General features: G+C 41.3%; 4 protein-coding genes across 5 annotated transcripts; 2 read left to right on the top strand and 2 right to left on the bottom strand.

Annotated features, from left to right (window-relative positions):
- Positions 1 to 770: 770 nt before the first annotated feature.
- Positions 771 to 2,040, bottom strand: LOC121603808 (permeability factor 2-like). Its single transcript, XM_041933044.1, has 4 exons — positions 1,792 to 2,040; positions 1,510 to 1,642; positions 1,290 to 1,376; positions 771 to 1,145 (listed from the first exon to the last, which is right to left on the bottom strand). Exons 1-4 carry the CDS (start codon positions 1,856 to 1,858, stop codon positions 1,133 to 1,135), a joined length of 300 nt encoding a protein of 99 aa, XP_041788978.1. The 5' UTR covers positions 1,859 to 2,040; the 3' UTR covers positions 771 to 1,132.
- Positions 2,041 to 5,507: 3,467 nt separating this feature from the next.
- On the top strand, positions 5,508 to 9,253 carry LOC121627792 (interleukin-8-like). Of its 2 annotated transcripts, XM_041966854.1 has the most exons (5): positions 5,508 to 5,664; positions 6,100 to 6,232; positions 6,379 to 6,465; positions 6,613 to 6,670; positions 6,973 to 9,253. In XM_041966854.1, the coding sequence occupies exons 1-5, from the start codon at positions 5,613 to 5,615 to the stop codon at positions 7,090 to 7,092; spliced, it is 450 nt and encodes a 149-aa protein (XP_041822788.1). In that variant the 5' UTR covers positions 5,508 to 5,612; the 3' UTR covers positions 7,093 to 9,253. The 2 variants fall into 2 exon arrangements, with proteins under 2 accessions (XP_041822788.1, XP_041822789.1); XM_041966855.1 differs by lacking the exon at positions 6,613 to 6,670 and having other exon boundaries at positions 6,973 to 9,252.
- A 2,109-nt stretch (positions 9,254 to 11,362) lies between these two features.
- Positions 11,363 to 18,489, top strand: fbxo10 (F-box protein 10). Its single transcript, XM_041934116.1, has 11 exons — positions 11,363 to 11,593; positions 11,879 to 12,508; positions 12,678 to 13,508; positions 13,664 to 13,813; positions 14,321 to 14,457; positions 15,039 to 15,109; positions 15,279 to 15,431; positions 15,557 to 15,907; positions 16,003 to 16,313; positions 16,427 to 16,614; positions 17,273 to 18,489. Exons 2-11 carry the CDS (start codon positions 11,924 to 11,926, stop codon positions 17,451 to 17,453), a joined length of 2,958 nt encoding a protein of 985 aa, XP_041790050.1. The 5' UTR covers positions 11,363 to 11,593; positions 11,879 to 11,923; the 3' UTR covers positions 17,454 to 18,489.
- polr1e (RNA polymerase I subunit E) lies at positions 18,428 to 23,722 on the bottom strand. Its single transcript, XM_041934117.1, has 12 exons — positions 23,643 to 23,722; positions 22,136 to 22,239; positions 21,922 to 21,998; positions 21,747 to 21,832; positions 21,488 to 21,543; positions 21,255 to 21,399; positions 20,229 to 20,339; positions 19,949 to 20,045; positions 19,719 to 19,849; positions 19,544 to 19,625; positions 19,070 to 19,201; positions 18,428 to 18,713 (listed from the first exon to the last, which is right to left on the bottom strand). The coding sequence occupies exons 1-12, from the start codon at positions 23,716 to 23,718 to the stop codon at positions 18,548 to 18,550; spliced, it is 1,263 nt and encodes a 420-aa protein (XP_041790051.1). The 5' UTR covers positions 23,719 to 23,722; the 3' UTR covers positions 18,428 to 18,547.
- Positions 23,723 to 24,258: the final 536 nt, after the last annotated feature.

Genomic DNA, 24,258 nt, shown 5'->3' with positions numbered 1-24,258 from the left:
AGTTGGTGCCTAGTTGTGATACAGAAGCCGCAACAAGGCATTTGCATAGCCTTGCCTTACTGGTATTCATCGTTATTACCTCCCATTCCTTTAAAGGCCCTTTGTGTAAGATATAGAGGGATCTAATAGGAGAATACAGCAGAAATCAAGTGTCACATTCATAAGTATGTCTTCATTATTGTATAATCACCTGAATTTTAGAATTTTTGTGCTTTCATAACCTTAGAATGAGCTCGTTTTTAGTATTCATGGTAGGTTCTCCTGCATGCTTGGTAAGGTGAGGGCTGTTCAGTTCATCGCAATCTGCAACCTCACCGCTAGAGGCCACTAAATCCAGGCCACTGTCCTTTAAAGAACCACGCCAACAGTCCAGTGTCCTCTTGTTTTGAAAAGACCTTTGCTGAGTCTGAGAAAATAACTCTGAGGATGCCATCCAGGTTAATCTGGCTCGAAGACTACACATTTTAAACAGGGGTCTGCATTACAAACCGGGGCTGTGGGGTTGAAACAAGGAGTTGAAACTAATGATCACTAACATTATCGATTTGATTTTCTTGACCAAGATATTAATCAAATTTAAGGAATATTCTGAAAGTAATGGCAAAGAAGATACAGATAGAGACATATCATAGACATATCAGTTACTAGAAGATGACATTTTTGACTGATTGATCGATCGATTGCATTGCATGACTACATCCTCGCAAGGGACATAGAGCATGAACGGAATATTATTGATATGTAAGAAAGACAAAACAAAGAAATTCCATTTTCAATTTCATGTTTGCTTCTTTAATCAATAGGTTATCAGCAAAGCAACTCAATGCAAATAAATTTACTTTCCATAAATACACCAATAAATATGTTAAACACATAAGTTACTGAACAGTGACACACAAGTGACATACAAACATGTATAATATTCACTGATAAATAATGTTTGATACAAACAACCTGAGTGGGTAAATACTGTTGTCTTGTCCAACAGCTGATCAGGACATTGAACAGTCCTCTGGCATTAAAACGAGATGTCGTGGCTTTATCATCTTATTAAATAAATACTTTTAGGTACTTTTCATTTGTCTATACAGTAAACAGCTCAGACTCATGAAACACATCTCTCCCAGTCAGTTCAGCGTCTTCTGCTGCAGAGAAAAGAAACAGAAAAGCAAATTAATTTGTGGATCAAAAGCAAACGCTGGCATTTTCTGTCACATTATCCTGTTAAATCACGAGAGCAGACGACCGTGTTTGACCGGCCTCGCTCTGTATGAGTGGCCTGTACTTACTTGGACATGATCTTCTGAATCACTCTCTTCACCCAGGGGGCCTCGGGGTCCAGGCAAACCTCCTGGCCTGTCTTTTTCAGAGTGGCACTGCAACGCCAAGCAAGAAACAGACATGCAGTTAGAACAAGTTGGCGAAGCCAACAAGTGACAGCGACAAAATCTCAAAGTATCGGCACCATCGCTATGTAGATGAGACAGTGGCTCTGAAATTAGGTCTTACATGATCTCAGTCTCCTCGCAGTGGGAGTTGGGAGGAATCAGCTCCACCTTGCCGATGTGGCGGCCGATGGGCTTGCTCTCTGTTTGGATGCAGCGGCAGTGCAGCTCAACTCCCAGGCTTCTCAGACTCATCGCTGTTAGGAGAGAGGAGTCACATATGGTCACAAAGTGCAACACTGAGTGTGGACAACTGTTGATGCATTGAGGAAAAGAAAGACAGTAGAATGTGCACAGTAGTGAGCTCAATACTATAACATTCAATTACTGAATAGCAAAAACTTACCTTCACTGATGGTCAGGAAGGCCAGGAGCACCGCAATAGAGGTGACGAAGACTCTGCTGCTCATCATTTTGCCTTTTACAAGTTCTGCAACAATAAACACTAAAAGATGAGAATGTCCTTCAGAAAGCCGTCTGATGAAGCCAGAAGCGCTTTGTGAAAATAGAGAAGACGGTCTTTATTCTACTTCTTCTTTTCTAAGTTGCCTCTCTCCTCTACTTTTCCTTTTCCTGGTTCAGCTGCCTTCTCGCTCTGCTGTTTGAATCTAGCGCTGAAGAGGAGAGACTTGCCTTTTATAGTTCTCCAAATGAGTCATTCCTGTGGCTCAGCCAGGTTGCGCAAGCTGGGACTGTTGGCTGCCGAGTGGGAATTTACACTGTAAAGTATTTGACTAACATCTCTGATTTATCAAGAGGATTCACGGGTCACCGATAGAGACTTATCATTCGGAAAAATACAGTGACTAAAAATCTGCAATAAGCTGGTTGATGTGACAGGAATGCTTGAGAAAAATTCTTTTTAAATTAGGCATGACTGTTAAAAGTATATTGAAGCGTTGCTCACACCAAGATCACAGATTAACCTTTGATGAACTGACAGCTGATTCACTGATTGCATGCAATAAAACATACAGCCAGGTGCAATCTGTGAATGAGTGGCAGATGAATGTAACTCACATTTGTCATCTAAAATGTCACCTTCAGAAGGGGGAAATTGCTTTACTGAGAGTTCGTTCATGAACTTTGTGTTGGTGTGTCTCTCAAATACTGGCAGCTCCTTGTTATTTGTTTCAGTGTTTGTTTCAGTAGTGTTCAATTTGCCAATAAGAATAATGAAGCTAAAGTAAATTCAACTACAATCACAACTTTATGATTATTCAGTATAATCACAAAGAGAAACTTCTGATTATAAACCATATTCATGCATCCTGGATTAAAAGCACGTTATTGCAACGTAATTATGACACTCACCACAAAGGTACTGTATTTGCTGGCTCATGCATGAGCAATGGCAGGCAAGGTGCCAAAATATTTGTGAGACTGAAGTCTGATGCAACCGCGAAAACAAGCTCAAACACATCTGTCTGCAGTAATCACGTCACTTCTGCCACTCTCACAAAGCAGACGGAAGTGTGGAGTAACTTATGGGGGGGGGGGGGGGTGTTTTGACACATTAATCTTGTGGCTTTGACACATTCATTCTTCAGTTGTTGCCCCACTAAAAATGAATATGTGCTGATTAAAAGCTTTTGGGCAGGAGGCAAAATTATGTATTAAATGTGTGTGAGGAGTCTCAGTTTCAGGAACTGAGCCAAATCTCAGACAGGCCAGAAGATATTACCAGATCATATCTAGATCCACATGTGTCCTCATCTCTGCTTTGACTGACAGAAATGGAAACCGGCTGTGAATAACACATTTGATTGAATAAAGCATGTGATGAAAGTTGGAAAGTTTCATTATGTCTCTGTTGTGGTTAACACCATGTATGAAGTGAGATGAGTGAAAATGGCATGACGGGCAGCGTGTGACCAACGGAAATTTGGAAACATATGATCATTTCGTGACCAAATTTTCCCCTGGGTGCAAACATCAGAAAATGTTTAGAATGGAAAATATCGTGAAGAGAGAATTGCTTAGGATGTGTGCAAGTATGGCATTTCATGTTTTCTCATGCATTACAAAAAAAGCTCAGCTCAGACTCTGTGGCTCCTTGGAATCACAAAAGGAAGTCTGATGAAATCTTTGACAGCATGATGCACAGATGTTTGGATATTTCAAAACTTCCCTTGACCTCACCTAAAATTTTCAAGGTTGCAGAGTAGAAAACTACTTGAATTTGGTAAATATTCCAACTCAGACTAAATATCATGATCATGGTTTATTATTTGTGATGATAGCATGTTGCTGTAAATATAAGAGGGGTGACAGTCAGGAGATGGCAATGTCAGCTGGTCAGTACACTACTTTACCACCATGATGTTCACAGTTCTGGTTCAGAGTAGAATGTGTTGACAGCTATTGGATGCATTACCATGACATTAGGTACGTATATCAGGGTGAACTGTAATAACTTTGGAGATAAGGGTTTTCATCAGGTCAAAGTTTCAATTTCTCCAGTACTTAGTTTTGCAGATATTTGCATACAAACCAGTCAGCCTCAGTGGCACTTTGTGTTTACTGCTAACTTTTATGCTAGAAAGTGTAAAAAATGCAAAGAATGCTGAAAAAAAAGATGCTATCAGCTCCACGGCTCCATCCACCTCGCTTTTCAGCCTTGGGGTTACAGCCAGGGAAACACCAAACAAGTGCAAAGAAATTGCTGTACGACTGCTCTGGCTTTGTGCTGGCATGAAAACAAAGTGATGATGTGGCACATATTGCCTTCTTCTGCATTGGTATAACTTAGCATAACATTGCATTGTGCATTTAAGTACTGCATAGCATTCCATAACATAGCATACTTTATATACAAGACTAGACAAGACTAGCGTATGATCCTGTATAATGCTTTAGAGAGAGGTGCTCTGACAGAAACAGGCACATATACACAGAACACAACACACTGATACCAAACACAAGGAGCTGGGAAAATCAGGAATGAATCATGAACTTGTCATCGCCTCGTCTTTTTTTTTTCTTTTCTTTTCTTTGTGTTTGAGAGCTAAATTAATATTTGAACATCACTGTGCCTCTTTAGTATAACATTGTAAAATGATAACAATAAGTTTCAGCTGGACGGGGGTTGGACTGCTGTTAACAGGCTATTAATTACATACAACACAAGGAAGTGAAACTCAAGACTCAGTCAGCATCTGGGGATTATGGAAATGTCAGGGACTTTTTGGATTTACAAACAGCAGGAGGGGGGTGTTGAAGATTGACTGACTGCTCTTTCTCCTTGCAGAACTTTGAGTTGGGGTGTCTAACGGACGGTGGGTGGCCCTGCAGCAGTTTACATTCCACCTGTGTCTAACAAGTTTCATCTGACGTTAAGCGTCAAGCCTGGACTAGTTTGCTGGCTTGTCATAGCCTACCCTTATGACAGCTATAGTTGTGAATCTATGCTTGCATGCACAGCTCATACTACATGCATAATACTTCTGCTTTAGTTTTACACAGCACTTATACTTATTTACACTGAAATGAATAATGAGAATTATACCCATGGTGTTTGAGGGAGAACAAAACAGGCTTACTGAAGTATTTCAAACTGCAAATAAAACAGGATAAATAAAGTGCTTGGCACAGATATCGAAATTCCAGATAACTTCCAGCTAAGTGGCCTCTGCTGTAGCAGTGTAAAAACAGCTTTCATGAATCCCTGATGGCCACCTGCTTCATAGGAACATTCTTATCCCAGGAAATCAAATATTTTAAAAGATAGCATAAATTTCACCCAGGGTTGCTGACTTGACCAGTGCAGTGAGATAAATCATCCAAAATTAATTCTGCAAAGAAAATGAAGCATGAAGAAAAAAAACATTCAGGTTTCCATAAAATTGTTTAGTTTACTTAGTCGTTGCAGCTCCAGTGGATCATAATAACGATTATAAATGAATTTTGTTTCCTCTAGATTTACAAGACCAGTCCTAAATCCATTACTTTGGTCCAAAAATAATAGTGCTGAAAAAAAAAAAAACTCCTTGTAATAAATGAAGGAGGGAGAAATGAAAAAAAGGTGTTTACACAGAAGACTTGCATCATAGTTTGCAACGGCGGAGGAAAGAGCTGAGCTTCATACGAATGTCTGCAGTCTGGTGACGAACATTAGTCGTATAAACTACTGCAGATAGCATCTCTGATTTCAGCTCCAGAGCAGATATGTCTGTCATCACCATTGTGGCACTCCTGGTTTTCCTGACTATCCCTGAAGGTGAGTCTCATGTGTTAAAATATAAAATTAGTATCTGTTGCCAGCATTCATGCACAATGTGGTTTTGTGCCAAGTGCCTGTTTTTGGTCTGCATTTAACAGCAGAATGGTTGCAGCAGTGTACCGGTTTCACCATAAACTGACGTACCATGCACATTTGCTACTGCATTGAATTTTATTCATTGGTGTGTTTTTTTTATTACTGTTTATATCAAGTTTCATGTCTGTCAGGCCCAGTGTAACTGCTAATGCTACTACTACTACTACTACTAATAATAATAATAATAGTAATTGTCTAATAGCATGTACCATGATATTTTCTGAAATGATTTTCATACAGTGACAATCTCATACCATTGCAACCCTAATCAGCAGTATGCTTTACCTTGTTTCTGTTCAGATATTGATACCCTTCTCTGACCTCTTACAACCTCAGGTATCAGCCTTGGGGATCAAGGAATAACTCTGCGATGTCAGTGCATCACCACGGAGAAAAGACCCATTGGACGTTACATAGGACGGGTGGAGGTGAACCCTGCCAGCTCCCACTGCAACAACATTGAGATAATGTAAGGCCTCCATAATTCAACTGTCAATTTGTACTCATGAAACACTTGAAGTATGCCTGCAGTGATTGCCTGTCTTAACCTGTCTGGTCTAATATTACAAGGAAATATTGCTGTCTGATGTCTCTGACCTGTCTTTGATCCCGCAGTGCCACTCTTAAAAGGGATGGGCAAAAGATTTGTCTGGACCCTAATGCCCGTTGGGTCAAAAAAGTGCTTGAGAGGAGACTGGTTGAGTAAGTCCATCTTCACTGCATTTTGGTGAATGCATGAATAGTGTGAGGGTGAGCATGAGGGTGCAGGGTTTTATTACCTGTTGACTGAAAGGTACGGTTTGGCTATTTTATGGCTGTCATATAAAGAGTTACTCATTGTGTTTGCAGGAAAAGAGGAGGATGTTTATTAAAGAGGATCATTACCACTGAACTTTCCAGGAAGCTGGTTAGTCATTAACTAGCCATTGTTGAGAACTAGGAGGTGGCAGCTACCTTCCACCAACGTAGCAAAAGACACTTTACATTGAAAAAAAAACTGAAATTTAAGTTAAAATTCATCACATTCCATCTCAAGCCACCGCATTTCAAATGTTGTCATAAATACTTTAATTCAGATATTTTCATATTTTGAATTAATTTAATTGTGATCATATGGTGAACAAACAGCCATCTACCACCAATTCCATATTTAGTTTGTCTGGCTTGAGGCTGCCTATTCTATAATATATGTCTATTTTTTCTATGTAGGCAGGCACCTTAAAGAACAAACCATCACAGATTTGGCTCAGAAGGAAAGAAGAACCTTTGAGAGACACATTTTCATCACCACTGATTCAAAGTTCAAAGTGGAGGCACGGATTGCACTGAAGAGGACGTTTTGCTTTTTAATTTCCTGAGTGCTGGCGAGACGGGACAGCATGGAGACACAAACCTATATTCTGAACTACATGTACAGTATGTCTGTTTAAGATGTCTTTTTGGAAGTAATCAAAATACTTGTATTTCAAATGTGCAGCACAGCATATGTTAAGAACTGAAAAAAAAACAGCTTGGAGGTTAAATGAACACTAAAATAATCAAGTCAAGTGTTTGCTTTTCTTCAAAAACATAACGCACATTTTCATCTAAAATACTAAGACAATGATTGTGACATTACTTCGAAACCAGAAATCTGTGAACGTCTGTCTCAGTCCAGATTATTTCTTATCATTTCAGTGTAGGTTCTTGTTAGTCAGTGGTGTAGAGGGAGGATAAAGCAACATGGTTTAAATCCATGATTTTATCAGAATGCTGAATTTATTGTGGCTGTGTAGAACAAGTAGTGATAAAAAAGAACACTGCTGAAAGATATAAAACAATATATGCGTTAAATACATAGCATCACATTTTTCTTTCTTTAAATCTTTAAATGTAATTCTGTAGGCTACACAAAATATACAAAAATACAATTAGGCTCTTTTGTGTAGACCAAGTCAATGGTGAAATTAATGTGTAAATGGCAACCAAACACAATATGTTTCATTTGATATTGCCTGTAACATCGAATGTGACGTTTTCTGATTGGACTCCACAATAATTTCACCCAGAGGTCCAACATGACCTCTCATTTTGTCTTTCATAATGCAAAACAACTCACCAAGTTCTGTGTTCAGAGAGCACATTTTAACAAATGTCTACCTGGAAGAGCTCTATCCCACCACACGCTGCTCTGTCCCTTCACATTTTCTATGTCCCGCGTCCTAGAGACAAAACCTGATCAGTTTTCGGGAGGTGTTTCTGCTGTTTGATGATGGAGAAACCACAATAAAATGCCATGAAAATACAATTTGAAAAAATTCCAAACAGTGTTTCTCGTCTTGTGTCACATACCCGCAGGGACAGATTAAATTCTCTGTGGAAGGACATCGCCACCTTTTGGCAAAGGTGCACATCATCAGGACAAGAGTCATTTATGGTGGCTGGAGTGCACTCCTTCACTGGCAGCTGACATTGCTCATTTTAGTGCAACATTAGCCCAAAGTTAAACGGTCTTCCAATGAATCATTTTGAAGAAAAACATCTGACTACAGTACAGCTGTGTCTAACCACCAAAAGCGACTGAGACAAGAGCCAACAACAACATGATACTACTGTTCCTGGCTCAGCTATTAGCAACACAATCTCAAACTCCATCAAAACTTCTGCCAAAGTACATGTAGAGATCCCCTGTTGTTACTGCAATGCTGTTTATTTTGAAGAAGCTGAATTTGACCATTCAATATCAATGAGAGAATTAGACATAATTAGATTAGATTAGACTTTATTGATCCCACAATGGAGAAATTCACTCATACAGAAGCTCTTCAGAACACACGGGGGACTGCCCCGTTACCACTGATGCCATGCTCTGAGCTTCAATGTGTTCTTTCTATCCACAGAAAAGCTCATTTTAGAAACTTGCTACATAAAAACTAGTGCACACTTGCCTTAACTTCTTTAACTATGCCAGAGCACCAGCATGCACATCTTTATAAATTCATATGTGTGGCCGAGCACTGTCAAAACCCACAGAACTTCACTGTGGAAGTGGAAAAGATACTAAATAAGTAGGCAGGTTATTTCAAATCCACCACCTTCGCCTGCAGCCATGGGATATTACCTCCAGCAAATTCATCTACCTGTAAGGGAGAGAAAAGGTAAGGGAGCTGGTTAGGATTGAACCATTAGAAATAAAATCTATTTAAGCAACTTTTGCAAAGAACAGAAATAAATAGTGACACTGATAAGGAAAAACCAGTCCCATTATAGAATGGAAGTTAGATGAAAGGGGAAATAAATTGTCCTGAAATTCTAGTTGGCGTTAAGAGAGGAAAATATAAAAAATAGTTTTGAAAACCAGAAGGCAAAGCACCTGGCATGTCACAACATCAGCCAGTTCTTAATCCCATGGCTGCCTCTCTCCAGCCACTCCCACCTGTTCTGCAGTAACTCCAGCGTTCCCACCATTCACCGCCACTTTATTCACACGCCCACTCACACTTTTATTCTCCATTAGGAGATTGGTAGTATTGATACCAGCTCATCCCTTCATTTCCCACCAGATTGCCTAGTGTTCCTATGCCAGCCTTCTTCTCTGCCTGCCAGTTTTTGCTGTTATGAACCGTAGCCTGTTTTTCTTTTGGACTTTTGCCCATCTGCCTTTGCCTGTTTTTTGTTTTTTTTTTTCGTTGTCTCCCTCCTGCTTCTGACTCTTAACATTTATCTTACCGCTCTGTCTGTAAGTCATGCTTTTGGGTGTAAACCTTGCTTATCAAGTCATTTAAGTAAAATCACCTCCAGGTGTCGCTCACCTAATCAAGTGTATTACAGTCATTTAAGACAAATTTTACCTACTGACCCTTAAAGCACTTCAAAACTCAGTGGGAAGAAGCTAACAGTCCAGCGAAGTCAGACATTTGAGAAACAGCTGCAAGTCAAATGACTCTGAAGCTGGACTCAGCGTTTTTGCTTGGTGGACTCCACAGGGCTGTAAAAGCCACCACCTCTTACAATGATGCAAGTTATATATTTGCATACATGCATGTTTATGACATTTTTGGGCATAATTTTCCTCTAATGTAAGGCTAATTACATAGCATCGTAAAAGAAAATAGCTCTTTCTGTCTAAAATATACCCTAATGTTACACCAAGCTGTCCTAGATGTCAGTATTCTCCTGTTTCTTTAGGACACATGTTTTGGTCATGCCCATCTCTGTATGGTTTCTGGTCTTCAATCTTTCAGTCACTCTCAGTGATACCCAGCAAGACACTGCAACCTGACCCTTGGATAGCCATTTTCGGTGTAGTCAGTGATGAGATAAAGCTGTCCCGTTGCCACAAAGATGCAATTGCCTTTGCATCGTTGCATGCCCGTCGTTTGATACTGTTGAACTAGATGGGGAAAAACCCTCCTGCTTATGTTCAGTGGATTAGAGAAGTAATGTTGGGATTGACTCTGGAAAAAATTAGGTATACAGTACGCGGGTTGGAGGATAAATATGACAGAACCTGGTCACAGTTCATAACTCATATCAAGAGCCTGCCTTTTACCTGACTCCTGGTTCTTATTTACTAATTTTGACAGTTATGACCTTTTTTATAACGTCAGAGGTCCAGATTGTTTTGAGTCTGTATGTTTTTTTGTTTTGTTTTTTTGTTTGTTTTTTTGTGTGTGTTTTCTTCTTTTGGTGTTTTGTCTATGTGCTGTGATGTGTTTGTGGGGACGCCACCTGGATGGGGTGGGGGGTGGGTCCACAACTTTTGTACAATATTTTCAATTAATGATGCCTATTTTTGTAATATGTAAAAATGAAAAATAAAGTTGAAAAAAAAAAGAAATTAGCTCTTTGACAGTTTAAGTCTGAACTCACAACACCCATCAATGTAGTCCATACATAACCCTTTTTTATCATATACACAGAATCAACTGATACTCAGTGTATGTCAGCTGATTCATAAGATTACAGATACAAGTCACTCATTGTGATAGCTCAGTGTGGAGGTAGTAGCCCTGAGACACATCCCATCTAAAGTACCACTATCACTGGTTTCCACAATGGAAATGCTATGAATAACAAATAAAATGGTTTGTTTTCATTTTTCCTTTGTCTGTATCATCACTGATTTATGATGATTTATAGTATGTATATATGTATATACAGTATGTACCCCTGTATCATGACACTTACTACATTGTTTGATTCATTTATAATTAAGGGAAACAATGTGCAAATTAAAACATTTCAGCAAAAACTTTTTCGCAATTAAATAATGGGGCCACTTAGTTCTTTAGAAATTGTGTTTTATCTGAAAAGGTGTTTCATTTGAAAGAAAGTGATAACCTTCACTTTCAGAAATGTTTTTTTTTTATTGGCCTTTTTAAAAAAATCCAGATTTATGGTTATAATGAAAGAAACAAACATCAAAACACAGATGTTTGAGTAATGTGAAGAGCACAGTAGTAAACTTTTCTGGGGTATGTTGAGCTGAGGCCACAGATGAGAGGCAAAATGGGGTTGGACTAAAGCGCCACCCACTCTCTGTAGCATCATGTCTAACCACATGCGTATTACATAGGATTTAACTGGTTAACGACACAGCAGTCCACTTCCACAACGCCCACTTATGGGAAGCGAAAAACGGAGCAGCTGTTTGTTTCATGAGCTTTTGCCGTCAACGGGAAGCAAGTGAGCTCCATTTCGATGGCACATCTGCAGTCGTCATGGACTGTTGTGAACGCTGGAAACAATGCGAGAAAAGTCGCTGTCGCAGACATGTAACTAACGCCTGATAGATAGCATCGAACAGACATGTGCTGACTCACATTTAACTATGGCAAACTGGTAAAAGGTAAGGCTTTTATTTCTGACGGATGCGATGCTTTCCTGTGTGTGGTGATGTTGTAGCTAACGTTAGTTTCACACGGTTTGCAAATAACCAGCGCTCAAGTACCTCGCTTGTTAACGGTTATTAGTCGCAGCAAACTTTTAACACAACACTGCGGGCTCGAGTGGAGATAAAAGTTGAAAACACATAATAGTGTTCACGGCGTCATCTTTGTTGTTGTTGTGTAACCGGTTGAAGCTAGCGGTTTCCTGTTGCCTTAACTGCGCGTGCGTGTGGGACTGTTTCCAGGTGCCCCTCCCGTCGCGGTGCTCCCCAGCCGGTGTCTCTGCTGCCATGGAGGTGGGCACCCTCCCCGTGGAGCTGTGGAGGGTAATCTTAGCCTATCTTCCTCTCCCTGACTTGGGCCGCTGCTGCCAGGTGTGCCGTGCCTGGCGAGAGCTCATCCTCTCTCTGGATAACACCCGCTGGAGGCAGCTCTGTCTCGGCTGCCCTGAGTGCCGACACCCAAACTGGCCCAGTCAGCCCCACCTGGAGCCACCGTCCTGGAGAGAGGCCCTGAAGCAGCACGCCGTCGCCACCCGCACCTGGACTCAAAATGGGCCGGAGCTCCAGTCCTCTGCCTGTCTCCTCTTTTTCCGCCGCCGAAAAGACCGCAGGGTTTGGCACGTGGGACCGGGATGCGAGTTCGAGACCCTTCGCGGGGTGCTCGGGGTGGTGGGGCCATATGACCGCGTGGTTCTCCATCCAGGTGTGTATGAGGAGCAAGCTGAAGTGGCGCTGAAGGTGCCTGTGGAGCTGGTTGGGCTGGGACGATTAGGTGAGGTGGCCCTCCTGGTGTGTATAGAGCAGCAATGTCCCACTGCCAGGCTGTGCAATCTGGTGTTCATGCCACCCTGGTTCTCCACTGTGGTCTACAAGGTAAACAGCTGATCTTGATGTTTTCTTTGCACAGCAATGTCTTATCAACCTAGTTTTCTCACTCCTGTGTCCTTAAATATCTTAACAAAAATCAAGTCTAATTCTACTTGTTTCTTTCTTGCTGAATCTGTTTGACTTCAGTCACCTTTCTCTCCTTGCTTTGTGCTAGACGTCGTGGGGTCATGTCCAGCTAGATAATTGCAACTTTGAGGGAGCTCAGTTGCAAATCCGTGGCCCAGGAACCTGCCAGGCTCGCTTCTGCTCCTTCTCACAAGGCAGCTCTGCCCACTTGCTAGGTGTTGTCCTCAGTTTATTGGACAGCTGTGACTTCTCAGGAAGTGACACTGCTTCTGTGACTGTTGAAGGTCCTCCAGTCTCAGAAAGGAACTGGGCTTGTAAACACTTGGCTGCACTGGCCAGGACGTTCCCATCATGTGGCGCAGCTGGGACTAACAACAGTCCTCCCAGAAGCCATCAGGTTGGCTTCACTGGTGGACATCACCCTTCAGGTGCCAATGTGAAAAAGGAGCATGTGAGCATAGAAGACTGGCAGAGGAGGACTGGAGTAGATACAGTGTGTCAGGGCACAGTGATTGAAGACTGCTGGAATGACGGTGACTGCAGCGAGGGAGAGGAGGAGAACCAAGATGGAGGAGGAACTACCAACATTAAAAACCCATTTACATTGGATTACAAAATCCCATGTGACCATCATGGCCTATCCCATCTGCTCAAACCCCGGCCAGATGGCTCTCTGCCACTGGCCTCCTCCCCGGATCCCCCATCTGTGACCCCTGAACTCCTCACCTTTCAGCAGGAACTAGACAGAGACCCGGAGGCTCAGATGTTGGCAGCATCCACCATTGGCTGTATCCTCAGACGCTGCCTCTTCAGGGAAGGGAAGGGCGGCATGCATTTGTCTAATTACGGACATGCTTGGCTGGAGGGTAATGTGTTCCGTGGGCTGAACTATGCTGTCCGCTGCATTCAGAACTCCACAGTAAGTAAGATTTTAGTAGTGTTTTCAGACTAATGGAGTGTCACTTGAATGCACCTTAACACATTTAAATTCAAGATCAAGGAAGGAGCTCGGATCATGAGTAATTAAGCAGCAGTCAAGGGTTACTTGATCTCCTTCTCTCTCACCTCCTTCAGATAGTGATGCTGAGAAACGAGGTGTGTGAGTGCCGTGCATCAGGTGTGTTCCTGCGCCTCTCTGCTCAGGGCCTCATTGCAGAAAACAACATCCACTCAAATGGGGAGGCGGGGCTGGACATCCGAAAAGGGGCTAACCCCATCATTGTGGTAATTGCTGGTCCACTGTCTACCTGAGTCCAATATACAAAAAGATGAAACAATACCCACGTTTGACAAAATTATCTAAACACAAGCTCCACTTACTAGCTTTTCCCAGAGCTCTCACAGTCTGTTGTCACAGATAAGATTTTTTCACCACTATAAAATAAGACTTGGTTCGAAAGACTCAGTGAAGATTGGGAGTCTTTTGAGGTCCCACTGGCACATTGTATGCTTGTCCTTTACATCTTATCAATTGCTTCAGAGCTTGCAGACTTCAAATATCTGATGCAATGATGTGAAGAAGCTGTTTTGTGCAAAGAGGTGTCTGTAATACAGACTGATTCGTAGTGACATGTGACATTTATAAAACACAATAAAAGTGATGTATGGAAGCATACATTAGATTTAAATGGAACACCATTAAATACACTTCCAAATGTAACTGAACTTACTTGTAGTTTGATCATTTTTTCCACCCCATTTTTACTCCCTCTTCTGTCCTTCAATCCACAGTGCAACAAAATACACAGTGGTTTGCGTTCAGGGGTTGTTGTCCTTGGCAATGGGAAAGGTTCAATTCGGAGCAACCAGATCTATAACAACAAGGAAGCGGGTGTGTATATTCTCTTCAGCGGGAATCCTGTGGTCAGGTAGGTGGGACTCCACAAACATCCAACTTACCCAGGAATGCGTAGACCTATCGCTTGGATTATTGAACTACTCATTGTGTTCATTCAGCAGTTTGTTTGTTTTTTGACAGGGGATTTTAGAGCTTAGCTCTTTGTTTTTGCATCAAATTAAAGCAATATTGTTTAGCACTCATTGTTTGAAACCACCAGAAGAGGCCGTCTTTACAAAAGACATTTTGAGTTGTCACAGATGATTCCCAGGAAGCCATGACAGGGTGACAGTGAGTCACCATACAAACCATATCAAACCATACAAAAACTTGTGTTGTGTGGTTTGATAATTTTGCTCCAGCTACTTCACAATCACCATGACTGTTACAGTGCATTGGTATATTTTTGCTGCCACACATAACCTAGTATTGTACAGTAAAAGCGTGGCGATGTTGAATAATGTTGCTGATGATGTGGTGCTAGGGGTGCAGTTTGTAGCCTAAATAAGCAACCCTAGCCCAATGTTTCTAAACAGGCTACTATATAAGATCTGAACTTGTTCAGTATTTGCTCCTGTTGCACTCACATGCTCTCCTCACTTTCTCTCTTAGTGGGAATCACATCTTCCAGGGCCAGGCAGCTGGGATAGCTATAAACGAGAACGGCAGAGGGATGATAACAGGTGTGTAAGTGGATCTGTCCCACTTCATTTTCCACATTTCACATCAGGATGTCAAATGGGTTGTTCATTTTCCCCCCATTGGTGTGCCACTTACAGATACTAAAGCGCCATTTGTGGTTATGAACCCTGATTGTCTTTATCTTTACATGTAAACACATTTTTACTCCAGAGAATGTGATCAAAGAGAACCAGTGGGGAGGTGTGGACATCCGCAGGGGAGGTGACCCCATCTTGAGGAACAACTACATCTGTTATGGCTACTCAGATGGTGTCGTGGTGGGAGAGAGAGGACGTGGACTTATTGAGGGAAATCATGTATACTGTATGTAATTTTAGCCTGATAGAGGCAGCATCACGTTTGTCTTGACATAACGGCTCATCTTTGATCTCATCTTTACCAACCGTGGCACAGATGTTTCATTTCTCCTCTTCCTCTTGTTTCTTCAGGTAACAAAGGCTGTGGTGTTTGGGTAATGTCATCCAGCCTCCCGCAGCTCCTGGGAAACTACATCACACATAACTGTATGTATGGGCTGGCAGTGTTCTGCAGGAAGGACCCAGAGAACATCGAGGCCAGGGAGGGGAACTGGCCAGGGCAGGAAGGGATTGGTGGAGATGGAGGCAGTGGGGAAAGGAGGGGTGTAGAAGGAGAAGGAAGAGAAGGACAGGAGAACTTGAATGAAGAAGGGGAACTGTTTGCATGGGAGAGTGATCTGGACAGCGAGGATGAGCGGCACTCTGCCCGGCGTTCCATCAGTGTGGCCCTCGTGGAGAGCAACTGCATGAACTACAATGGAGGTAATGAACAGTTCTGTTGTTTAGTATCAAGTGCACAAAGTCACTTACTTGCTGTCTCTAATGGTCCCTCCGTCTTTCCCTCTCCTTTTCTGCAGCGGTGGGTCTGTATGTGAAAAGCAGTGAGCCCCTGAATGTTTTTGCAAACCTTGTCAACAGTAACCATGGCACCGGTATTGCTGTGCTGCAGAGCAGTCAGCTGACCCGACTGGTTACAAACTGCATTCTTGACAACGGTCGAGGCGGCGTTACAGTGGAGAAAGACTGCCGAGTGGAGCTTCGTGGTAACGGCATCTATAAGAACAGTAGTCATGGTGTCAGTTTCGGTGGTAACGGGCAGATTGTGGAGAATGATGTGGTTGGAAACCATGGATACGGGATCCAAGTCTCTGGCAGTGCTGACATTAAGGTGAGATGGCGTGAGGCATGAACACAGTAAGATTACTGATACAACACTGTACATAGCTCCTTAATGAAACATGAACACATTAGTTTTTATGGTTTTATCTTTTTTATTTTTAGGTGTTGCGCAACCGTGTCCAACCAGCACAGGGCTGTGGCATTGCTGTGCTGGGGCCAGTAAAAGGCGTTGTGCATGACAATCTCTTGTTCCAGGGCCACCCTGGAAACAAAAAAACACTGCTGCATATGGATCCTGGCAATGAGAGCTGTGTGGTGCGCAACAACAGTGTTCTAAGGCATAATAACAGGTAACTAGGCAACCAACAGAAAGTGCCAGAGATTCAGAGACCACCAGTGGCTTTACTGTCTGTACTTTTTCTCCATTTCCTTCTGCTGCCCACACACTTAAAGCAGCTATAATTTATATATTTATAGCAGTATATCAAACAACAATGTGAAATGAGCTTGTAGTGATGAACCTACTGTGTATAATCACCTGAATCTGCAGCTGCACTCAGCTTTACGAAGATTTATAGCGAGTCTCAGCTCGTTGTTTAGCTGTCCTGGTTCACTGTCACCACTCTCATGTTATCATTTGCAGCCACAGAAGGCAGCTGTCCATTAATGCCCTAAAAACTCACTACACAACCTCCTCAGCACCAATTGCCAGACAGACACAGTTAGCAACTAGCTGGTAAAAACAGTGGAGCATTTAGCAGCTAAAGAGCCAGCTATTCCCCTCAGGAGTTGGTAGAGATCAAAATTGGACTTAGATTCACCAGATGGCCATAAACACGACTCCAAATGACTAGTAATGTTGCTCTTTATCTTCTGGATGTCTAAATAAAGAACTGTTTGCTAACACCGTATCAACTCTGAAGGTGATATGTAAATTTATTGCATCTTGATTTTTGCATAAATAATTTTCATTTACTATTTATTTTTTTTGCTCTTTGCATTTTGTAGCTGTACATCTGCTCCTCCCTGGATTTTGGAAAATCCTCCACCTCGTCCACTGGCCAGCTCCCCTTCTGGCCTCTCCTCATCCCAATATCCTTCCCGACTTGGAATTTCCATGACGACCAGGATCAGCGCTACTGTAGAAAGTGGTTGCCACAGCGGCAGCATGTTCTGCTCCATCCTGTGAATACTGGCGAGCACTTAGAAACCAAATGACTTTCCCAAAAGGTCCGCATCTGGTCAATTTTGAACTCACATGTATCGACATGCGCAGCACTGTGACCTTCTAAAATGACGCCCTATTGTTGAAGTGGAATAACTGCCCAAGAAGGATGAGGCTGCTCCAAGTATAACCACTGAAGGGACCATCCACCTTCCAGTGCATTGTAGGGTGGTGCAACAGTTTTTTTTTATCTGAAATCAAACTTTTGTACATTTTATGATAAAATTCCAGTGCACTCGTCAAATATGGACTAATGAAGTGAAGCTGAACACATTTAAGTCCAACAACCATTTCCATACTGAAGCTTTAACTTGATTATGTTCTTTTATGTCATATTCATGCACAGAGCTGCTGTAGACTCTGTTGGGTTCGTCAGTGTGCTTCTGAGACTCACTGGTTAGGAAGTGCACATATATAAATCCTAGCAGGAGCCAGAGGCTTCAGAGATGCAGACTGCTTCAACCATGTTTCAAGTAAAGCTGTGCCTTGTTTGTTAATTTAGTGATTGTAGCTAGGGGAGGAGTTGTCATAGTGTGCAGTGTACGTATATGCAAAAACAAAAAACAAAGCCAAACTTAAGCTTCTGCCTCTTGCACAGAGCTGCTCTGTTTCCTGGTGAGTCTGTTTAAATCGTGTCCCCCGTGTTTATAAAATGCGATGCCTTTCAGCTTTCTTGGACTCGCTGAGAGAGGACACGTTATCATTCCAGATACTATCAACTCGCTGCACAGTGACACGATCACACAGACTGACCTGGTAATAGCCAGTTCAAGAAGGAAAAATGATGTTCAGTGTGCAATATGTGCTGTCTACAAATGTGCCTATACGTTCTGACCGTCTAAGCTAGATGTTTTCTGTCATCTAGAGTTTGTTTACAGTTCATTACTCTGCTTTTTTTGTATCTTGCACAGTAAGCATTTAACAAAATCATGTACAACTCAAAGTTCACCACTTTATTTGTCTACAAAATCCATTAATAAACAATCCTCATTTGTGACATTTCCAATTCTTATAGTCCCCCCTCTCTATCCGATTCTCATCTTTTCTTGTTTTGATCTTCAGTGCATTTTCCTGCGTTTCCGTCTCTCCATGAACTGATCATATTTGACCAGAGGAAGAACAAGAGAGGCCTGTCTGTGTTCGTCTTGCGGTTCAGCCTTGTCAGCCTTCCCCCGGGGCAGTTTATTTAGGGTCAGTCCCATTGATTTTGCCACTTCAATCATCCTTTAGCAAGACAAAAAATATTTCATTTAAAAAAATCTGTTCTTCTTATGCACCTCATATTGATTGTTTTATGTGGTGTGCTAATCATCTGTAGACAACCAGAATAATACAATTCACAGCTCGAACTGACTAACCATAAGCAGAAACAAACAAAAAATAAATACATACAGCAAGTCAACACCACTGACCTTAACATGTTCTGGTGTCATTTGAATGAACAATAAGTTTTCTTAATATGTCTTTTAATGGTAAATACATTTGTGGAACATATGGCAACAAAATGCCATACATATTAAAAAAGCAAACACATAGTAAAGTTTCTACACACAAATGCAGCCTTTTTTTTTTTTCCTTACCTGGCCTCTGTGATGCCCAGGTCACGGTGCAGTAATGTGAGGTCGGCACTCATGTGACCCATATGCAGCAGCAGGGCCAGGGAGTATGCTGCTAATTTTGCACGCATTGATGAAGACACCATGTTATGGACCCTAAAAGGGAAAGGTGAAGTGAAAAGGTGAAATGCATATGCTTTTCTATGCAGGACAATTAGACATAATGTGATATAAGAATTGGAACCAGGTGGAGAAAGTGGTGCAAAATACTGTAAGAGACAATTACAGCCTCTTTGTTCATGTCATATGAAAGTTGGCGAGGCAAGTGAAATTCAACGGATTTTTAATATGCATTTTAACCAAATCAAATTTCAGACACATCCCAGTAGTTATGAAATACATGTTCACGTGTTGCTAATCATAGAAAACGATGCAAAGCAAATGCAATCCCAACAGATGTTTGACTTGAGCGATGCAAAAGTTCCATCACCATCATACCTGCCATTGTTGAAAGTCTCCACAGTGAATGTTCTCAACAGTTTGCTCTGGACGATGCGAGGACAGCCCTCCTCCTGCCCAACTGTATATGTAAACATACATCACAATTAGCCTGTGCTCCAGAGGCGTGCGTAAAAACACTTTTGAAGGATGAAAGGCAAACAGCATTACTCACACTTCCGGGTGATGCCTTTCTGCCGGGTCATTTTAAGGAGCAGAGAAAGGTAAAATGCACCACGTGACGTCTTATCTCTCGCTTCAGCGGCACTTGGCATGTTCTCTAGGAGCTTCACAACACACAAGCACCTTAAAAACAGAGAGCAAACAAAAGTTAGAATGCATGGAAGCTAAATGCACAGTTGCTATAAAACCTCTGAGCAAATGTGAGGCCTTTCGCCACCCTACCCTCCGTCATCCTTCATCTTCTGCAGCTCCTCAGAGGTGAGTTCTGCCATCTTGGAACCAGCCTGCTCCAAAGCCCCGTACTCCACTGGACTCAGGACTGCAGATACCGATTAAGGATGGAGACCCAAACAAACAAACTCAGCTGCAGCTTTTTCACTATAGCCTCCAACTACATTATCTGTTCCACCATCTACACTTCTTGCGTTCCCGTATTCACACACACACACACACACACACACACACACACACACACACACACACAGAAGAGAATGACGGATACGATTGTCGAATAGGTAGACGTCCTCAGGTCTGTCCGCGTCTGTGTTGCAGGGAGGCAGGTGGAGAGCCAGTTCTGCCTGGGACTCGGTCTCAGCCACTTCCTGCTGTAGAGCTGAGAGGAAAGAGAAGACAAACTGATGACAAAATCATGATTAGCAAGAACAGATGAAGACTATCTTGAGAAAAAGATGACAACTGGATTTAAGGTTAACTTAAAGTAACAATCTTGACGATTTTTATGTCAATAAATGTCTGCTGTCCACCACTGAATGAGGTAACACAATGGTGACTGAGGCTGTGGCTCACTGATGAAAGTACTGCAATACTCGTATAAATGCAGTATCACAAACTGGGTGCAAAAAAATGCTGTATTAAGTTACCACTAATGCAAACCAAACATTTCCCACTGCTGCAGCTTCACATTAAAAGCATTTAACTGGAGAAACACTGGTAGACTTTTATTGTGAAGTGGTCACAGGGAATGCAATGTGTTTGTCACATGTTCATCAAAAATGAATCTATAAAACAAGAGAATGGTCATTTTCTGAAATTTCTGACAGTGGATCAGTTTGAAATATTTCTGGGGCGCAAATGAAAGAGCAGCCACACTGAGCTGTTAGATGAAGAGCTGCAGGCGACTTTTCAGCGAGGTAACCGACTTTCAGTTTCACTGTGGCCTGGCTGTTTGCAGACTCTTGCCATGCGCAGCATAAAATAAGATCCTGGTTTCTCACACAATAATGGAAAAGACCAATTATTGTCTGACTTCTTTATAAAAATGACAGTAGATTGTTTTGCTGCTCCTCCAAATTCTGTGACCTGCAGTATTAAACCACATTTGCTGTAACCACCAGTAACTACAGGTGTCGCCAAATCAACCTGGACTGAAATCCTAAGGATTACAACTTTAACTCTTTCCCTTTGTTTCCTTTCTCAACCGACCTCTCTTTGAGATTTCGTTCAGAAGACTGCTTGACAACTGACTTTCACATCCATGACTTTGACGATGTGTAGCTATGTAGCTTACCTTCCAGACCCTTTTGGCCAATCACTGCGTTGGCAGCCTTAGCCACTGCTTGATGCAGGGTATCGCTGCCCACCTGATTCAGCCTCCGGGAGCTCAGAGCTCTCTTCTGTTTGTTGGTACCAAACGCTTCAATCAAAGAATCAACCTAAAGAGGAGATGCAACATAAGACGTAGAAATTAATACCAAGTTTAGTCTTATTTGAGCCCAGTCCTCTCAGGTCAACTTGTAGTACCTTGTCTCTGTAGGTCTGAGTAGTGTCCTGGGGTTTTGCAGGCTCTGTTGTCTCTCCTGAAGAAAAAAAAAACACCTATGAAATACATAAAAAAATCGCATTTACATTGACAAAAGCAAGCAAAGCACCAAATATCTTCCTTTTAAAAGATGATCAATCGGTAACTTTGGGTATGCAGACTCCTTATAAGAAGCCTTAAGGCTTTAATGTCACATACTGTATGTAATCAATACATACTGGAGATTATTTTGCCTCTTACCTGGTACAACAGGTTGCATGTTGAAGAGCTGAGCACTGTGCACCTCCATTTGCATGGTCTGCTTGTTCAACACTCCTACATAGTATCTAAACACACACCAAAAACAGTGCTTTTTAATGTTTACCACAGCAGTGGTTTGTCACAGTCAAAATATGCAACATTAACATTAACCCACTTGCAAAGGTTGTTGCATTTCAAGGACCCCACTCCAAAATTACTCCCAACATAGGACAGTCTGTCTGATTCAGCAACCTAGACAGAAGAAAAACAAAAGCAACACGGCCATGAAAGCACTGGACGTAGAGGAATACGTACTCATGAAGTCATCTTTTAGATGTGAGGTACAGAACTGCAAACACATGAGGATGAAAGAAGTTGATCACTCTCACCAATATCCGCCGATTCTTTTTCCTGGGGTTACGCTCATCTGTGTTCTTGTACATCGTGAAATCCAATTTGTCTGCATTTTTGACGCTGCCATTGGAAAACTGGACTGTGAGGAGGAGACACACAATCAGGAACTTGTCATTACACAGAAGGTGTAAAGTACATTTACTGAAGTACCTGCGCTCAAGGGGTCGATTAAACAAAAAATATCTGCAGACACGTCAGAGACAATGCACAGTTTTTAATTTTCAAATATTTTTCTGTGTTCAAGTGAATAATACATCACTGTTAAATACCTGCTCATTCGCGCCAAAAATAGAGATGCACTGTTAGCATGCATTGTATTATTATTTTCTATTTATTTATTTATGCAAGTTTACATTTTTCGTTGACTCTAAGACTTAAGGAGATGCTACTATCTACTGATACATGCTGTTGCTAAGTGCACTACAACTTTTTATTCCTACTCTTTTTTACCAAGCTAATTTTTTAGTAACCTAGTTGATCATCTTTTTTTATTTTATATAAGTGCACTGCAGGCAGAGTGCAAATCTACTTAAGCAAACAGAAACAATGCTGACAATGTGTTAAATAAATGTTCATTTAGGTTGAGTACTTGTTAACCAACGTGTTTGATATATATTGGCCATTGCCCTCCCTGCTCAACATCTGTTGACCACTTCTCTACTTTCCTACATTTCACAGGGAGATATGGTACTTACTCCATTACTTTTATTTGATAACTTTAGTTACTAGTTACTTTGCAGATTAAGAGAAAGCAAATAATTCAAAATATAAATCATATCAGTTATGATGTGTTATTACTGGTTAAGATAAGGCATTTATTGATCCCTGGGTGACATTCACAAGTTATCCAGCAGTATATACAGTAAAAATAAATGAATAAATAAGATCCTTTAACCAACTGCAACATTAAAGTATGATACATATTCATGAGTTAATTATAATATGTTGACGGAATAGTAAAATCATTCTTAATATTATTTTTCTTTTCATACGTAAAGTATATTTCAATGTTTTATATTTCAATATCAAAATGTTGAATGCAGAACTTTTACTAGTATATCCACACAGAGGTAATGATACTTTCACTTAAGTTAAATAGTTTTGAGAAAGGTTAACTTTACTACTTCTATCACTGTCAATCATCTGTTTCAAATCATTATACCTACATTCAGAATGATACACACGTGAACATTAACTTGTATTTATGCAAGCAGCAGCTTACAAGATCTAACACGTTTATAAGTGATGTTTTTCCCCTCACTTTGTCTAATAATGTGAAGTTTAACTCCACACACACGAGAATAACCTCACACTCTACTCACACGAGCACACGACTAAACAACTAGCGCAGTTGCTAGCACACACGTGTGCAATACAAATGACCCCTTAAAACTGAGAAGATAAGCACAACGTTTACAGTCATTATTACAAAAATAATTTGTTCTAGAAAGCTCGGACAAACAACAAATGCTAGATAGTCACCAATAACAGCTTTATCGGAGTCGTTCTCCTCTCTACAACACACCAACGAGCAGGAGGAAGCCATAGTTGTTGTCATGAGTTTCCAGGTGAGGCAAGATGATCAACTCCTTTGTGCTTCCGGGTTCGCCACAGAACAAAACTCGCACATTCGGTTTGAAGGACAATTGAAGCTGCATATGGTTTGTATTCTTAAATATTAACTGAATTATTAGGACTAATGTTCAGTGGATGAAATCGCTACTCGTAGTGTCGCCTTTCCTACCGTTTGAAAGTAACAGGTGATGGTGAAATCCATGTGTGGCAGTGCACTCAAACGAGGCCATAATATAGATGTACATTGGTAGTGTAAGTTTTTATTTTGGGCTAAACCCCCCCCTTAATGTGACTTTGTAACTGTTTCTAAGTAACTATGCTGCTAGCTAATAGACAGTTGTGCACTGCTGTTGTATAACTTATAATTTTATAATTTAGCATTTATATTGCGATTGCAGACTGATATTAATTAAATGTTTTTCTTCATATAGAAAGACATTTTTATCCATATTCTATCAAAGACATTTCTATTAGGGGAAGACTTAGGAAATGTATTTTGTGTAGGCCTATCTGAAATGTATCC

This window comes from Chelmon rostratus, chromosome 3 (assembly GCF_017976325.1).
Source record: "Chelmon rostratus isolate fCheRos1 chromosome 3, fCheRos1.pri, whole genome shotgun sequence".
NCBI lineage: Eukaryota > Metazoa > Chordata > Actinopteri > Chaetodontiformes > Chaetodontidae > Chelmon > Chelmon rostratus.
Note: the sequence above shows the minus strand (reverse complement) of the source record. Positions and strands in the feature narration are given on the sequence as shown.

Coding starts and splice junctions, on each gene's coding strand:
- fbxo10 (XM_041934116.1), top strand. CDS start 11,924: ATGGAGGTGGGCACCCTCCCCGTGGAGCTGTGGAGGGTAATCTTAGCC. Junction 14,458..15,038: donor AGCGGGAATCCTGTGGTCAG/GTAGGTGGGACT, acceptor TTTCTCTCTTAG/TGGGAATCACATCTTCCAGG. Junction 16,314..16,426: donor CTGGCAGTGCTGACATTAAG/GTGAGATGGCGT, acceptor TTTTATTTTTAG/GTGTTGCGCAACCGTGTCCA.
- polr1e (XM_041934117.1), bottom strand. CDS start 23,718: ATGACAACAACTATGGCTTCCTCCTGCTCGTTGGTGTGTTGTAGAGAG. Junction 21,400..21,487: donor CTCAGACCTACAGAGACAAG/GTACTACAAGTT, acceptor TCTCCTCTTTAG/GTTGATTCTTTGATTGAAGC. Junction 19,850..19,948: donor AAGATGAAGGATGACGGAGG/GTAGGGTGGCGA, acceptor TCTGTTTTTAAG/GTGCTTGTGTGTTGTGAAGC.
- LOC121603808 (XM_041933044.1), bottom strand. CDS start 1,858: ATGATGAGCAGCAGAGTCTTCGTCACCTCTATTGCGGTGCTCCTGGCC. Junction 1,643..1,791: donor CTTCCTGACCATCAGTGAAG/GTAAGTTTTTGC, acceptor CTCTCCTAACAG/CGATGAGTCTGAGAAGCCTG. Junction 1,377..1,509: donor TGCGAGGAGACTGAGATCAT/GTAAGACCTAAT, acceptor TTGGCGTTGCAG/TGCCACTCTGAAAAAGACAG.
- LOC121627792 (XM_041966854.1), top strand. CDS start 5,613: ATGTCTGTCATCACCATTGTGGCACTCCTGGTTTTCCTGACTATCCCT. Junction 6,466..6,612: donor CTTGAGAGGAGACTGGTTGA/GTAAGTCCATCT, acceptor TTGTGTTTGCAG/GAAAAGAGGAGGATGTTTAT. Junction 6,671..6,972: donor CTGAACTTTCCAGGAAGCTG/GTTAGTCATTAA, acceptor TTTTCTATGTAG/GCAGGCACCTTAAAGAACAA.